This window comes from Arachis ipaensis, chromosome B6 (assembly GCF_059453495.1).
Source record: "Arachis ipaensis isolate K30076 ecotype BB chromosome B6, ASM5945349v1, whole genome shotgun sequence".
NCBI lineage: Eukaryota > Viridiplantae > Streptophyta > Magnoliopsida > Fabales > Fabaceae > Arachis > Arachis ipaensis.
This window is the reverse complement of record NC_142441.1, coordinates 29,885,018-29,901,694: the sequence shown is the minus strand read 5'-3', so window position 1 is coordinate 29,901,694 and position 16,677 is coordinate 29,885,018. Positions and strand designations below refer to the sequence as shown.

Below are 16,677 nucleotides of genomic sequence, written 5' to 3'. Positions count from 1 at the left end.
TTTGGTAATTAACAAGTTGATTGGATTTAAAAAATTATATTATCACTATTTATTAATTTTTTTTATTAAGTTAATTTATTTATTTGTTTTTAATTTTGATATTAAATCAAATTTAACAAAATAAATATTATTATACGTTAAATTTAATAAAAAAAATTATTTTTAACATGAATCTTAAAATAAAATTTTATAAGTTTTTGTGGGACAAAAATAAATTATATTAAAACAAATATATTAATTTATATAGAATTATTTTTTTTCTTAAACCTAGTAGGGGCAAGTGCCCCCTTCTCTAATGCCTGATCGATTCCTGCTAATATGTTATTCGAATACTGTATAATTACGTACTACTTTTAATTAATACAAACTTATAATATTTTTTATGTATAATCACTCACATTGACGATGCTGTACTAACACATCCATGCGTGTTGAACTTACCCATAAATTTGCAAAACACCCTAATTGTTAATATTGGATAAATACACTATTATCCTTTTTTTTTTTATCAAAGATAGAAGACTTGAACCTGCAACTTCTTAATTGAATATGGAGAAATTATGCCATTTGAACTATAACTTATTGACAAATACACTATTACCCTTTCCATATTTAAAATAAATTCCGTATATTGTTTTTATTAAATTTTAAATATTTTAGTTTATTCTTGAAAAACATATTCTTTAGAAAAATAGAAAATGCACATCTTTTTCCCCTCCTTCTTGAAAAAATGGAAAATACAAAAATTTTGTGCGTCTTAAATACAATACGACTATCTCCAACTTTAAAGTCAAATGAAAAAAATTTCGGTTGTTTATTTGAAGGGGAGAAAAACGTGAAGTAAAGACCGAAGCGAAATGAATTAACCCGTAACCCTACTAGGCACTAGCAAGTTTTTTGTTATTCTGTGTGTTTGAATTTCATCAAATTATAAGAAAAATATTTTTAACAAAAAAAAGCTTTTTATAATTTGAGTATATTTGTTAAAATTTTTAAGTAAAAATAAAAGCATTAGAAAATAATTTTTTAAAAATTATAGTTTTTATCTTCTTAAAAAGTTCTCTTTTTATTTTAGAAAACGTCTTAACATAATAAATAAATAAAAATAAAAAATTTTATATTAATGTACCTAAATCTAATTTAAAAATAAAAATATTTTTACATAGAATATCTAACATCAAATTACTTTATTTTAAAAAAATCTTTTAAAAAATTACTTAAAAATTTTTTTAATTGGATTAGAAAACTACCCTGTGATTCAAGTGTCACTTTGGTCCCCTCTTTTCTACGATTAAAAAGGTTCTTAGATTGAACTTCTCATAAAAAGACAGCCAGTTATATACACATCTTGTATTAATATAAAATCAGGAAAAATATTACATCACCAAAACAGTTTAACTTAATTAACATATCAGTAGTTAATTTCATGACCTTAAACTTCTTGTATGTAAAAAAAAAAAAAAAAAAAAAAAAGAGAAGGAAGAAAATAAAAAGAGAAAGCTACCCGAGAACAAAATTGTGGAAGACACCTATTTTATTACTCTTGATTATCATTTTGCCAAATTTGGGGAACGATGCATCTACACGCACGTTGACATTAGTTGGCAGGTACTAGCTATAATATATAATACTGACACATAAACAGAACATGGCATAATAGGAGACACCCAAACACACATTTAAAATATTTATAAAATGCGGAAACACGATATATCGAGTTGAAACCATTTTAACTTCTGAAATTTGGAGTTGGCTTCAATTTTAATCTCTAAATTTTTAATTATCCAATTAACACTTCTAAATATTAGATTGTGTCTCACGTTTATATCTATAGTTATCTCCATTAATGGAAAGCTGATATGACACGTTAAGTTGACATTGTGTGCATCTACGTGGCACTCAATTTATCAGAATGGATGTGTGATGAGTGAATGATGTGGTAAAAGTTATTTTCACTCAATACGAGTCCATACAAATTAGGGTTTTAACATCTACCTAAAGTCAAATTAAGTGAAAACAACTTTTTGCCACATCATTCATTCATCACGCATTCATTCTGGCAAGTTGGGTGCTACGTAGATGTACACCGTGTCAACTTAACGTGCCATATCAGCTCTCCATTAACGGAGATAACTACAGGGACAAACGTGAGGCACGATCCAATATTTAGGGGGTGTTAATTGGATAACTAAAAATTTAGGGGTCGAAATTAAGGCCAAGTCCAAATTTCAGAGGTCAAAATAGTTTCAACTCCGATATATATATATATATATATATATATATATATATATATATATATATATATATATATATATATATATATATTAAATAAATTATAATAATATTTTAATATTTTATTAATAGTAAAATATAAATTAATTTTTAATTATTTTTAATATTTTTTAATTATATAAAATATGTAAAATATTTTTTATTTTAATAGTTAATAATATATATTATTTTTAAACTCATTTCAAGAATAAATATTAAAAATAAAGTTGGACACATTGATATATAATAGTATTTAGGTGTATTCAAGTGTATTTGAAATTTTTTTTATTTTTTATCAAGACACGATTGAATACACAAGACACATGTGTTAGACAAATATTAATAAGTGTCATGTTCAAAATGTGCCCAACACATGTACATAGTAAATAAAAAAAGTGTTTGTACTTTATAGACAGGTAAAAATGATCCCGAATATTAATATATTTAAAATAAAATAAAATAAAGAGTACAATACTTTTTAAATTTAAAGTCTAACATTTAAATATAAAATTTAATTATAAATAATAAATTCTAAATTTTAAATACTAAACTCTAAATTCTAAAAATTTAATCTTAATTTTTAAATGTAAATTATTAAATATAAAATATAATAAATAAAGAATTAAAATTTATTTAACTAATAAAGCATACCATATTTCTTACTTAGCAAAGAAATTTAAAGATGAGCATAAAATAAAGGGTAATTTTTTACATCTAAGCAATTTTAGATCCAAGTGATTTGAGTTATGCGTTTCTCTTTCTCATTTTTTTTTCTTTCCGTTCTTCACTTCGAATGCTATGTCTTCTTCTTCTTCTCCTCCTTTTTTTATTATTTTTCAATTTCGTTACCGTCGTCACCAATAATACCTCTTCCTCTTCTTCCTCCTCTTCTTATTGGAATTTCGTCTCTTCCTTCCTTTTCATCATTCTTCTCCATCATCATCATCATCATCATCATCATCATTGTCTTCTTCTAATACGTATCGTCGTGATCATTATCATCAAATTCGAATTTATATAATGGACAATGTTCGTTCATTTGGTATTATACAATTGTTTCATTTTGATAATATTTTCGGTTCATTTGATATGCAGATGTTTCTGAATTTGAATTTATATAATGGACTATTTTCGGTTCATTTGGTGTTATAAAATGGTTTCGATTTGATAATATTTTCGGTTCATTCGATCACCACAGAGAATCAGAATTAATAAAGATGTTAGCAAAATATTGGTGTTGTTAGTGATGATGATAATGATGATAGAAGAGGAAGAAAAAAAAGGAAGGAATAGATCAAAGAAATTCAAATAAAAAATAAATAGAAGGAGGAGGAGGAGACAGATGTAGTGGTATAATGGTGGTGACGATGACGATAATAAATAAAAAAAAGAGAAGGAGAAGAAGAATAAGCAAAAGAAGGAGGATAAGAAAAAAGAAGACGACGAAACCCCATAGTACAAATTTAACTTGGATGAACTTAAATGTAAAATTACTTAAATATGTAGCGAAACTCTAAAATAAACATAGAATCATTTCTCAGTTATTTGGATTTACTAATTGATTAAGAAGAATTTAAAAAAAAAAAAAAGAATTCGATCGATTCATTAAGACCTAAATTTTATTTTCAAAAAAATAAAAATAATAAAAAATATTTAATTTTTAGATGGTTAACATTAGTAAGTTTTGTTTTTTTTTTTATTTGAAAATTAATTTTTTAATTTGAAAATTAATTTTTTAATTTTTATTTTTAAAAAATTTAAAATTTAGAGTATAAAATTTAAAATTTAAAATATAAAATTTAAAATTCTAAATTTTAAATTAAAAATTGATAATAATAATTAAAAAAATTAATTCCCTAATTAAATTCTTTCAGAAATTATATTTACGATTGAAACTTAAAATTTTTTTGTTGAAAGACTAAAAATACTTAACCTATCAAATGCAATTCAATAATTATGAGCCACATGGCCAAAAGAATGTATTAATGTTTTTAAATTATTTTGTTTTAAATGTTCATGCTTATCAAATTAGAACGATAAGACATCAATGACCTACAATATTTTTTAAATAATTCTTTGAAATTAAAGCATGGTTGCATGATTACGTTGCAGGCCACATTTTAAGGCAATGCTTGAAATAAAGATATAATATATTAATATATTAATATGTTAAAAGTAAAGTAAAGCATTATGCATAAATAAGTACTAAATATATAAACTTGCGATTACAGCTATGAATGACAATGACATGCAGATGTTCATATAGGGTGTAGCAATGGGCTACTTAGAATATTGTTGCAATTAAATAGTCAGAATTACATCATTATTATAGAGAGGAAGAAGAGCCTGGAAGGATAAAATAATAAATTATTATTTAGAGATTTAAAAATTTAAATAACAAACTAAACTATAAATGTAATAATGTATTGTATATGTTTAAAAGAATAATTTCAATAATTTGATTATTTTCTTTTTCTTATGAAAGAATTTATTTGTTAATACAACAACAAAATTGATTGTTTCTTTCTTATGTGTCCTCGGGTCGCCAATCAGCTTTGTAGTTCTTATAATAGAATAATAAAAAATAACTATAAAAAGAATTATATTCTCTTTCTATACCACTCCAATCTGTATAATAGAGTGTCTTATAATAATAATTTACACAAAAAGAGAAATTTGACCTCTTTCCAATATTTAAATTTGAGTGAATACCCCACCCAACTTCGAACAATTATTTCGAAAGGACAATTTAATAACTTGACAAGAATATAGGAATAATTATCATATATTTTCAAGTAATAACTCACAAGTTTATTCTACATACTTTTAGCACATGAGATAGCCGTGTCTTTAATTAATTTAATCCATGGTTAACATTTGATAAAAATAAAATTTTGAAACACTCAATAAATGTACAATACAATTATATAAGTATTTTTCAAGTTTTATATCCGTATAAAAGTAAAAATGATACAATTGATTAGGTATTTAAAATTCAATTAAAATACGATATTTTAAGTTCGAATTTAATATGTTAAGAAATAAATTTTATGAATAATGTTATATATCCAAATTTTTTTGTTAATTAAGTCCAGCTAAATTAGTCTAACATAACAAAAACCAGTTATGACTAGTATTATTCCAAATCTTATTGTTTAACTTGATTCATAAAAAGACTTAAATGTGTAGCATTACTCTTATTTTAGAGAAAAAATAAATAGGCCCTTGAAAATTTGAAAATACATTTAAATCTCTTACCTCTTTTTAAAACCTAGACATATTGATCCTTCATATTCTCTTGAATTTGTCAGAATCAACTGAAAAATCAAACGTAACTCCTATTGTACTGACATATGAAAAAGTTTTTAAAATTGAACAAATTAGACTCAGGAATTAATATGTCCAAATTTTAAAGAAATCAAAAACTTAAATATATTTTTAAATTTTCAGAAACTTAAATATCTGTGGACCAAAAAATTAGAGATCAAGTTATCCTTTTCTCCTTATTTTATATAGTAATAACTTGATGGATTTCAACTTTTTCATCAATTTAATCGCATTTTCTTTAATTTGTCTAAAAAAAAAAATACAATTATGTATATTGTTGCTTACTTATATACTAAGTACATCACAGTAATGTGTTTCCACATTATCACCGTGACTTTACATCATTCATTTCACAAAATCATCAAGAAACAAGTAAGTGGGCAATTAAAACACCATGCAGCAAACTGAGAAGATAAAATTCCAGAGAGACATATAATGCCCTATTCTCAATCACTGAGAGGCAATAACCAATAACTGACGTATAACGAAGTCAACATTTGACTACTCACCAAACACTTTCCTTGTGAGTTGTGACGATAGGTGCTTCCAATTAAGCAGCACAGCAGGAATTAATTTACACACTAAAACACCAATTATGGGGGAGGGCCGAAGAAACGAAAGGAGACGACTAACACACAAAGAATGCATAGTACAAAAAGTGATGCAATCCACTTTTTCACTATACAGTGGAGCAATAAAATGACTCATAGTATTTGTGTTGATATTACCCTACATTCTCGGCAGTGTTTTCTTCTCCACACCATTTTGTCACTTATAATGAGTAACCATATCTTTTAGGATCTCCTGGCAAAAAGAAGGGATGTCTTAACGCTTCCCTTGCTCTAAGCCGCTCTACTGGTTCATACCGTAAAAGCCCTTGCAAGAGGTCAATCAAGTCACCGGCAGAATGATCAACGTGCTGCATTATAAGGTTCTGCAGAGGAATATTAGAGAAATAAACAGGTAAGGAACTGGATTAAAACTACTTGACACATTGTCACCATGGAAGAAAACTAGATGATATAATAATCATTAAGTTCCTTGGTTACAAGGGTAAGCAGAAGCTCAGTTGAAAAATTTGAAGCTATCACGTGTAGATGACAAATACTTTTGCATTAAGCATCTAATCAACTCAGCCTTTTTCGCACTGACCTTAATTTCATCCAAGTGTCGTCTACAGAATTATCTTTTAAGGCAAAAAATGTAGCAAAACATGTGGCAGGTAGAAGAGGAAGACCACTAAGCCACGGAATCATCATATAAAACACATACTATATATAATTATATGAAAGATGAATTAGGTATACGCAAACCAGAGAGTTGGAATTACCGGTAATCGAGGCAATTTCCAAACTGCCCTCATGCTTTCTCTTGAAGTTGAACTATCAGGCCAACCCAAACGTGCACCCCTTCTAAAATACTTCTCGGCTCGACGACTGCAGTACCAGGCATTACATGAAAATCCACAGAAAGGTTGACGAGAAAAATTATTTCCAAGTTCAAAGAGAATCCAAAAGCTCTTACTCTGCCCTGACCACCATTTGGGGAGGCAGTGGCCCTAAAACTCGCTCCATCATGGCAAGATGTTCCAAGTTCTCATGCGTCTGGAAAAGTGCCTCACCCTGTTAATATAAAATGAAGAGGATCATTAGACGAGACCAAAAATAAACGAAAGTATATATATGGAAATCTGAAATAAAATAACACAAGACACAAATTAAAAAACATAGAAAAAGTTTTTTGTTGATGGAAGTATGGCAACAAGAAATAAGAATATAATCTAGCCATTATAAATATCAACAGGCCTCAAGATCAAAAACCTGTTGGAAATAACATGTATATGTCATGAACACATGTTATAGGTACTAGCCACCCAATCCAAACTTCCAAGTGGTATGAATTGACCAATTAGAAAGTTATTTTGAGCCCTTGACATACCATATAACATTTTCTAAGGTAGACAAAACATGGCATATCAAATTTTCTAGGCCAGCTATGGACAACTATTTTTAAACCTTTCCATAAAGGATTAGAGTGTTGACTACTTACTGTGCAAAGTTCAACTAATATGCAGCCTACACTCCAAAGGTCACAAGGATAATTCCATCCAAGACCTATAGAAAAAACAAGAGATAGTAAATACTAAATATAGATAGTAAATATAAGGTATGGTCACTGATCCAATAAGCATAAATTTCACAAGGAACAAAAGTTACCTAAGATAACTTCTGGTGCACGATAATGTCTTGTTGACACTACATAACTATGATCTTGATGCTCAAATGTTGTACTCCCAAAATCAATGAGTTTAATGGAACTTGTCTTGGGAAGATTCTTGAAATAGGAGCCATCTTTTGTGGTCCGTGACAAAAACTTAAATGTCACAAATGAAGAACATGGCGACAAAAGAGAATGGATGTTAAATTTTGATCTTTGAGTTGTTGAGAACAAACAAGTGCAACAAAACTTCCATGAATACAAAAACTCTCTTTACCCAAAACTATCTTATAGAAACTATCTTAACCAAAACTATCTTATATATACTATCTTACCCAAAACTATCTTACAGAAACTAGCACAAGTGCCGATATTTTTTAGCAAGGGGAAAAAAAAAAATGCAACTACACAGTTCAAAAGTGAATTTGTTAACAACATTTGCCAGCACCTACACATTAGTTTCAACAACTGACAATTGACAAAGAAAGTTGAATCAGCATAGTAGGATAATGACTGAAAAGAGGATACCTTATAATCTGGCACTTTGATAAATTCTGATGAGACAAGCAGAATATTCTCTGGCTTCAAATCAGTGTGAATCAAGCATAAATCATGCATAACTGCAGATATTAAGAATAAAATAAGAGCCTTAAAAGCATAAATATTTATTTTCTGTTAACTCAATAATAGTTTCACTTGTTTTCAAACATCAAGCTTAACTATCCGCATTCAATATTTATGAGCCATTACATGTGTCTTGAAAATTAACCTCCCAACGGAAAAGCAGCACAAGATATGTATAAAATATATAATAATTTGGTAGTTGGTACAAGATATGTTCACACACATGCTACAGACTCCAAAAGTTGTCTGGCAAACTCCCGAACTAGATCAATGGGAAAAGAACGATAGCTGTTTTTGCGTAGAAAATCGTATAAGCTTGGTCCAAGCTTCTCAAATACCTGTTGAAACCATTTCAATAGATCCGCAAGTTTTTTAACTCACAGAATACTTAAACATGATGGAATAGATACTCCTGTCATATTAATCAAATTACAAGTATCAATAAATACTTACAATACAAATATGATTACGATAGTCAAACCAATTCCGTATTTGCACACAACTGCAAAGAACGAAACCACTTATACCACAATTACTTTTTAACATCTACAACCAATAATGGAAGAGAACCAGAATGAACTCTTACCGAGAACCAGAAACATCATGTTTGGCTAGCCTCATCAGCACATCAATTTCAGTCATTGCAGCCTCACGATACTTGATTAGGGAGCGAACAATTTTAATTGCCACAACTTCTTTCTTTTCATTGTCAAGACATTCCAAGACTTGACCAAATGTTCCTGAATGACATTCAAGCATCCAAATTAGACCATAACATTTAGGAGTAAAACAACTCCAAGAATAGGATTTTTTTAGTAAGCTTAAAAATCTTATCCCATAAAAAGAACCAGAATCTTGGATGCTACCTTCACCCATTTTACCAAGAATCCTGTCTGCAAACATAACAGAATCAATTTTAGTTAAGGACACATATGACCTAAGCATAAAGCTATACATGATAGCAAAAAATGACAAAAGAAAACAAATCTACCCAACAGAGATTCATTTGTTAAAATTAATCATTCAAAATCTCAGTTTAGATGAGTCATAAATAGAAACTTGAAAAGATGAAAAAAAAATAGTAGGGAAGGCAGGAGGCTCTATGATACTAGACTTAACAAACAGAACATTGCAAACCAATATACTTCATATTAAATGAGGATGAATCACCTACATCGTGGTGTCAAATTTTCACCCACGGCAAAAACATAGTGACCATCTTTATCATCAGGCCTCCAAGGGGGCGATCCATTGCGAGACGTTCCCCTATAAAACATGGATGATGAATAAACATGATTTGGAACAATGCCATTCCCAACCTCCTGGCTGCGATTTGAAGCTGGAAGAACCTGCAACCATTCACAGACCAATCAACCAAAAATTAAGCAAAACAAATGTTTCCATCATTTAAAATTATATGACTCCAATACACAACAATCAAGCCTAATGTTGCTTATAAATCAACCTAAACTTCATCCATATGAAATACACCAACTGTGATAATAATTAATAATTTCTATACACATTAATTGAGCTAAAAATGTCCAAACCAGAGGCAAATTTGTTTATTTAATTTTAAAAAAAGTAAACATCAAATTGATATACAAATCAATTCACTAATATGAAATTACGAGCAATCAAGCATAGGGGAAATTACGAAAAAGATAAAGATGCCGAGAAGAAAGAATGAGATAAATGAAAACCTTGCAAGGAAGAGGAGGAGGAATAGGAGGCGGAGGAGGAGGCATGTCCCATGTTAAACGAGGTCTCTTCCTTGGCCTCTTGTCTATGCTCCTATGCGGAATCTCCATTATCCGCTGCGTCTCCATTTACCTGAGCATGAAGCTCTCGTCACGATATAGTATAAGAATTCTGAACTGAACTCGATTGTTTTCAGATCACGTCCGGATCAGAAAACACACCAAGTTGGGGAAATTTTGTTCCGAATAACCACCTAAAGTTGGATCGGATGAGAGAGAGAGAGAGAGAGAGAGAGATGGAGAATGGGTTCAGGCTTAACCGTGGTTAACAGAATGCTGAAGCGTTATCATCAACGGAACCGATCGTTATGGATTTCGGCCAATATTATTTTCTTGAGGCCCAAATTATACGGCCCATAAAAGCCCAATAATACTGTAACCACTGTATGGTCAAAAAAAAAAAAAACGAATTCAAGTCGTTAAGTCAGATCGGGACAGCAATGAGGAGAGTCGAAGTCGAACATTGCAGGAAGCAATCAGCGTTCAGCCATGGCCATAGCCGCCACCATTTCTCTTCCTATTACTTCTCCGACGCGCCGCCACGACAGTCTTCTTCGCCATTCTTCTTCCACCAGGCTATCCGTTTTGGCCACTCCTCAACGCACTCTTAAATACACTAACCCTCGCATCGTCGCTTCTTCTTCTTCGATGAGCATCGATGCTCCCGTCAAAACCTCAACCAGTTCGTTTCTCGAGCGCAAGGAGTCCGGATTCCTCCACTTCGCCAAGTACCACGGTCTCGGAAACGACTTCGTTTTGGTGAGCCATTCCGCCACGTCACCATTTCCCCAACCTTCTTTCCCCTTTATAACATTGCGTGTGGGTTTCTGAATAGATTGATAATAGAGACTCTTCGGAGCCAAAGATCACTGCTGAGAAAGCCGTTCAGCTCTGTGACCGTAACTTTGGCGTTGGTGCCGATGGAGTTATCTTTGTTCTTCCTGGAATCAATGGCACTGACTATACCATGAGAATTTTTAATTCTGATGGTAGTGAACCGGAGGTAATCAATAGACTCTTCCTTCTTTTATTATTATTTTTGTTATTAATTATCGATTGTTGATATTTTATTCACTTAAATTGGTACCTTTTTCTCGTTAGATGTGTGGCAATGGAGTGCGATGCTTTGCCAAATTTGTTTCTCAGCTTGAAAATTTACACGGCAGGCACAGGTAATGCTCATTCTCTAATTACTCAGAAGATTTCACACTGTTTTGCTTGTTATAGCGAGTATAGCCTGCGATATTGTGTGGATATCTGTAATGGTAGCGGACTTGTTATGAATAAATAGCTTGCTGAAAATATCGTATAACAATGTTTGTAAGGCTTTGTTGTTGTTTGTTTGTTTGCAGTTTTACCGTACACACTGGTGCTGGCCTCATTGTTCCCGAAATCGTAGAGGATGGGAACGTAAGTTGTTATGGGGCTAGTATTTGCAGTTTACTTATTTAGTGTTGTTGGTTGGTTTAGCATTGAAGGGTTTTGTTTTTCAAACTTATCTGGTATTCATTCCTATAGTACTAACTGTTTCAGGTCAGAGTTGATATGGGGGAGCCGATTCTTAAACCATCAGATGTGCCTACTAAGTTACCCGCAAATAAGGACGGTGCTGTTGTTAAAGCAAAACTAGATGTAGATGGAGTTACATGGAATGTTACTTGTGTTAGCATGGGAAATCCACACTGTATAACATTCAGTAATGAAGAAAGCCAGGTCTATACTTCTAACATACAATATATAATTGCATAGTTACAATTCCCATTTTTAATTATCTTCATTCTTCATGCATTTGTTTCTATCCAAAGGGATGAAGCTGTGTAAGATGGCAAAGAAGTACGAAAAAAAAAAAAAAAAAACCAATAAATGATCACTGCGATAATATTCTGTTACAGATGCATAGATATTCATTGGCACAATTGAATGTACAACCTTCTATTCAAAATGAAGAAAGCTCCTTTGAAATTCTAGTATTTTTGTTTACTGGACCTTTGGTTTAACACCTTGGGAGAAGCTTCTGTCTCTGTTAGAGCAGTGTGACAATAACTTTTTAACAATTTTTTTTCTTCTGTTTTGACTTCATACCAATATGTTTAAATTCTATTTGCAACAGAATTTGCTTGTTGATGAATTGAAGCTAGCAGAAATTGGTCCAAAATTTGAAAATCATGAGGTGTTCCCTGCACGAACTAACACAGGTCAGATTGTCAATTTTCATGCTTGGAGTATGATTGTCAACATTCTGTATTATGTTTATACTGTGTGCACCTCTGCGATCTTTTATTTCTTCCACTAGTGCCTCAATAATATTGTGCTGCTGCCTTGTCCTGTACCCCAAATTTTCAACCTCCATGTTTTGATTCATTGAGCTTGATCTAAAGGGCCCAAATGGTTATCATTTAATCCTATTGCAATTCTGCACTCTCATTGCGGTAACATGGAATGATCTTATGAGTTTTAACGTGCAGAGTTTGTACAAGTTCTGTCTAATTCTCACCTGAAGATGCGTGTTTGGGAGCGTGGAGCAGGTTAGAACATCTATATGCTTGTTCATGTCAAAGTTGAATCATGTGTGGTCTGCATATCAAATATTTATATGGGAGAACTTAACTCTTTTGCGGTTTTGCTTTCTTTTTCATTTTTTTTCCTTCTGCAAATTGTTTATATGCAGGTGCAACTCTAGCCTGTGGAACTGGAGCTTGTGCCACAGTTGTTGCAGCAGTTCTTGAGGGTCGAGCTGGGAGGGTATGTTCATGTTTTATTTTGATTTCTTTCACTAAAATATTTTTTTCTTCTTCAAAAGCTGTCTCAGATTATAAGCTGTTTTTAAATTCAAAATACAATAATCTAGGAAGACATGCTGAGTTTTATATTTATCCTGCAACAAGAAGGAAAATGAATTTTCATTAAGGTTGTGTTTCGGATAGAGCATTTTAAAATATTGGGGAATTTAGAACCCTAGTCAATCAAAATACCACATTTTAATTCCCTTAAATTTGAAATAACTTTCTTTGGATGAAACAATATCCAATTAGGAGGACATGGTTTAGATGTTATTATTTTTGTTTTCTAATATGCGAAATTGTTACAGAATTGCACGGTTGATCTACCTGGAGGGCCTTTGCTGATTGAGTGGAAGGAGGAAGATAATCATATTTATATGACAGGCTCAGCAGACCTTGTGTTTTATGGATCTTTGCCCCTTTGATATGCTTGCGTTGCGCAATTGCCCCATAAATGATATTGTTAAACTCAATCCTATGTTAATTACCAATTGTGGAATAAATTATATATTAGAGGTGCAAACTTCAATTTTGTTTAGTCGACAGGTTGAATGACTGTTTTTTATGTTGTACTATGTGTACATTAGATTAGATAACAATGAGTTGTGAGAAATGTTTGTGAATTCCAGACACTAGGAGATGGGAGCTTCTATGGTGCTGAATGCCGAAGAAGAAAAACATCTTTATGTGAGGAACTTTGAGTTTAATTTCATAGGTTAATAGTCAAATTAGTTCCTAAATGATAAGGTAAGGTATTTTTCAAATTCGTTTCTAAAAGATTTTCAATTAAATTAGTCTATTAAAAATTAAAAATTAATTATATTTGTCATTCAGTCATTTTGTTAACAATTTCGATTAACGATTGATGTTGTAAAATGTTAATTGATTATATATATGATACCTGATATGTCGAATTGAATATTTAAATTAATTAAATATGTTTATTATTAATTTAATTCTTTATACTAATTACTTAAATCTTATTCTTAATATAACTTGGTGATTAAATTAATATATTTTTATAAATATTTAGTTAGTGTTTAATTAGACATAATAAATATTATGTATGTTATCAATTAATATTTTACATAATTATTAATAAAATAATTAAAAGACATATAATTAATTTATAATATTTAAAAGATTAATTTAATTGATAAAATTTTTAGGAATAAATTTAAAGCGCGGTTTATTTTTTCAAAAAATAATTTGACTATGTATTCTTAATTTTATAGCAAGAGACGTGTCCGTATTATTGCAAAATTTGGTAGGTGAATCACGTTGCTCGTTTTAGACTTTTAGGCTTTTAGCAATTAAATTACACTGCGTGCTTCAGTATAAAAATAGTTGCTTTTTGTAGGTTATTAAAATTAAATTAAGAAAAAAAAAAGGATTAGCAGATTTGAGTTGATTAATGGAAGAATAAAATAATATAAATTTTAAATGGGTTCGGTCTATATAATTTTTTGGTAGAGAGTAGCATGGACAAAGAACGTGGATATTTTTTTAAGATAAAAAGGGTTGAATTTTTATTTTTATTTATTTAAATTTGCCAAGATTTTTATATTTTGAATTAGAAAAAATACAGGTACCAACTTGATGTGTAATCAATTTATTAACATAATAGCTAACTTTTTAAAAACTCTGATCTTAAAATTTAAAAAATACACGTCATTCTCATTTTTTTTACTTCTTTTTAAAAAATATAAAAGTTATTGCTTTTTATGTCGTCCCCTATTGCTATTCTTCTTCTTCTTCTTTTTTTTGTGTCTCGTCTTTCTCTCCATGTCTTTTAGGTTTTGGATGATTCTTTTTAATAGTTTTGAATATTTTTTTTGGTTTAATTATCTTGTTGGTTTTTATAGTCTCGCCAAATTTTAATTAGGTCCCTATACTTTTTTTTTCTTTCAATTGGGTCCCTACACCAATTTTTTTTTTCAATTAAGTCCCTGTTGACAGTAAACGTTACAAAAACGTTAAGGATGGATAAATTGACCATTATACCCATCATTTACCCTTTACAAATCACTCACACTTTGAAGGGTTCTAAGTTCTGACTCTCTTTACTTCTTCCTAGCCCTTCTCCTCCTATGTTTGTTTCTCATACTCTGTGAATACTCATGGATGAAAGTCACTTATCTTTAGGAATCTGTAGTTCGAAAACCCTCATCAGGAGGAGACATCTTTATTTTTGTGGCGAGGCAGTTGTTGTCATGTCTTCTTCGGTAGTAGCAAGTCATGGAAGAAGGTATGTTGGTTGTGGGAGAATACTAAAATACAAGTTCTTCGAGTGAATTGATGATGAAGAAGATAAAAAGAGTAGATAATTGAAGCAAAAGGAAAGGAGAGTTCGTTGCTTTTGTGGAGACATTCTCATTCTCTGAAGTTCAAGTACATCAAGACATCCAAACAGAAGATTCATTTTTTGTCCTAACAGGTGATACAAATTTTTTGAGTGGGTTGATGAAAAAAAAATTGGTGATGATAGATTAGTGGTTCCCAGCAAGAGTTTGGAAAGGTCAGAGAATTAAAGGCACAAGAAACTAAAGAGATTAAATGTGGAGAGTGGACCAATAGATGCTTGTGTGGGGAGCTGAGTTCGGTCCAAGAGCAACTTGGTAAAATAGAAGACACTATGAAGAAGGAAAACAAGATGCAAATTATGATGATATTGATATTTGGTGTTTTGATTATTGCAGTCTTATTGTAAAGGTGTAAAAATTATGGCCGTCATGAGAATGTAATATTCTATAATCTATATAACTCAAAAGTGTCCTGTTTATTTTGAATGCAATAAAGATATATTATATGTTTAATTTCTTTCAATGAATATTGTTCCTTTGCTATTTAATATACATAGAAATATGATACAAAATAGAAAATAATGATAACAAAAGATGCATTGAATTATAGACAATGCATCCATAGTTTATAATAGACATCAAATATGTTTAAATTATATATTGCAAGACACCTAGATAGTCACAAAATAAATGGTCCACCAACTCATAACAGTGGTCTACCCACATAATAAAGGTGGTCTATACCACATAATAAAGTGGCATACCATAAACAAAGAAGAGTCATGGGGCATAATATGACTAAAATTCCTACATAATGACATTACATATCAAAAGAAAACCTTAAAGAGTTTGAAGCCTCAATCAAGTGTGAGGTCTATATGTTTAGGTGGTTGACTTGTTGCCTTTCTCATTCCTAGCTTGAGTCTTTTACTTTTTTCTCACTCCAAAGACTTTAGTCTCAGGCAAAGGTTAAGATGCTGGTACAGTTGGCAGTGATGGCTGAAATGATGGTATTGATTGAATAGGAGGCTAAGATGCTGGTGTAGGAAAGGTAGGTGGCTGAGATGGTGGTGCAAGGGTGTTTGGAGGCTGAAATGGTGGTGCATGGGTGTTTGGTGGCTTACTTGGTGGTTCAGTCATCGTAGCAACCCTCCCTCTACCCCTTCCTCTGCTCATCTTTCATGCTCTTCTTCTACCTCTTTCTCTAACCACCCTAGATCTAAGAGTAACAGCAGCATCAGATCAATTTATTGCAACAGAAACACCAGATTCATTAGCAGCAACACTAGCTTCATTATTAGCAGCAGCGCTTCCTCCATTTCCAGCAGCAACATCAGATCCTTGTATGCCTTCAGGAGCTGAAACATCAAATGGAAAATATTAATAGTTCATTTA

At 30.9% G+C, this 16,677-nt stretch overlaps 2 protein-coding genes across 2 annotated transcripts; one reads left to right on the top strand and one right to left on the bottom strand.

Moving 5' to 3' along the window:
- Nucleotides 1–6,003: 6,003 nt before the first annotated feature.
- FC1 (serine/threonine-protein kinase AFC1) lies at nucleotides 6,004–10,494 on the bottom strand. Its single transcript, XM_016352536.3, has 12 exons — nucleotides 10,143–10,494; nucleotides 9,614–9,788; nucleotides 9,306–9,332; nucleotides 9,026–9,179; nucleotides 8,893–8,941; nucleotides 8,663–8,777; nucleotides 8,344–8,435; nucleotides 7,815–7,971; nucleotides 7,648–7,712; nucleotides 7,123–7,220; nucleotides 6,929–7,034; nucleotides 6,004–6,532 (listed from the first exon to the last, which is right to left on the bottom strand). The coding sequence occupies exons 1-12, from the start codon at nucleotides 10,266–10,268 to the stop codon at nucleotides 6,371–6,373; spliced, it is 1,326 nt and encodes a 441-aa protein (XP_016208022.1). The 5' UTR covers nucleotides 10,269–10,494; the 3' UTR covers nucleotides 6,004–6,370.
- A 131-nt stretch (nucleotides 10,495–10,625) lies between these two features.
- Nucleotides 10,626–13,718, top strand: LOC107648718 (diaminopimelate epimerase family protein). The gene is made up of 9 exons (XM_016352538.3): nucleotides 10,626–10,958; nucleotides 11,035–11,202; nucleotides 11,301–11,371; nucleotides 11,552–11,609; nucleotides 11,733–11,912; nucleotides 12,310–12,394; nucleotides 12,665–12,724; nucleotides 12,868–12,941; nucleotides 13,288–13,718. Exons 1-9 carry the CDS (start codon nucleotides 10,689–10,691, stop codon nucleotides 13,402–13,404), a joined length of 1,083 nt encoding a protein of 360 aa, XP_016208024.1. The 5' UTR covers nucleotides 10,626–10,688; the 3' UTR covers nucleotides 13,405–13,718.
- Nucleotides 13,719–16,677: the final 2,959 nt, after the last annotated feature.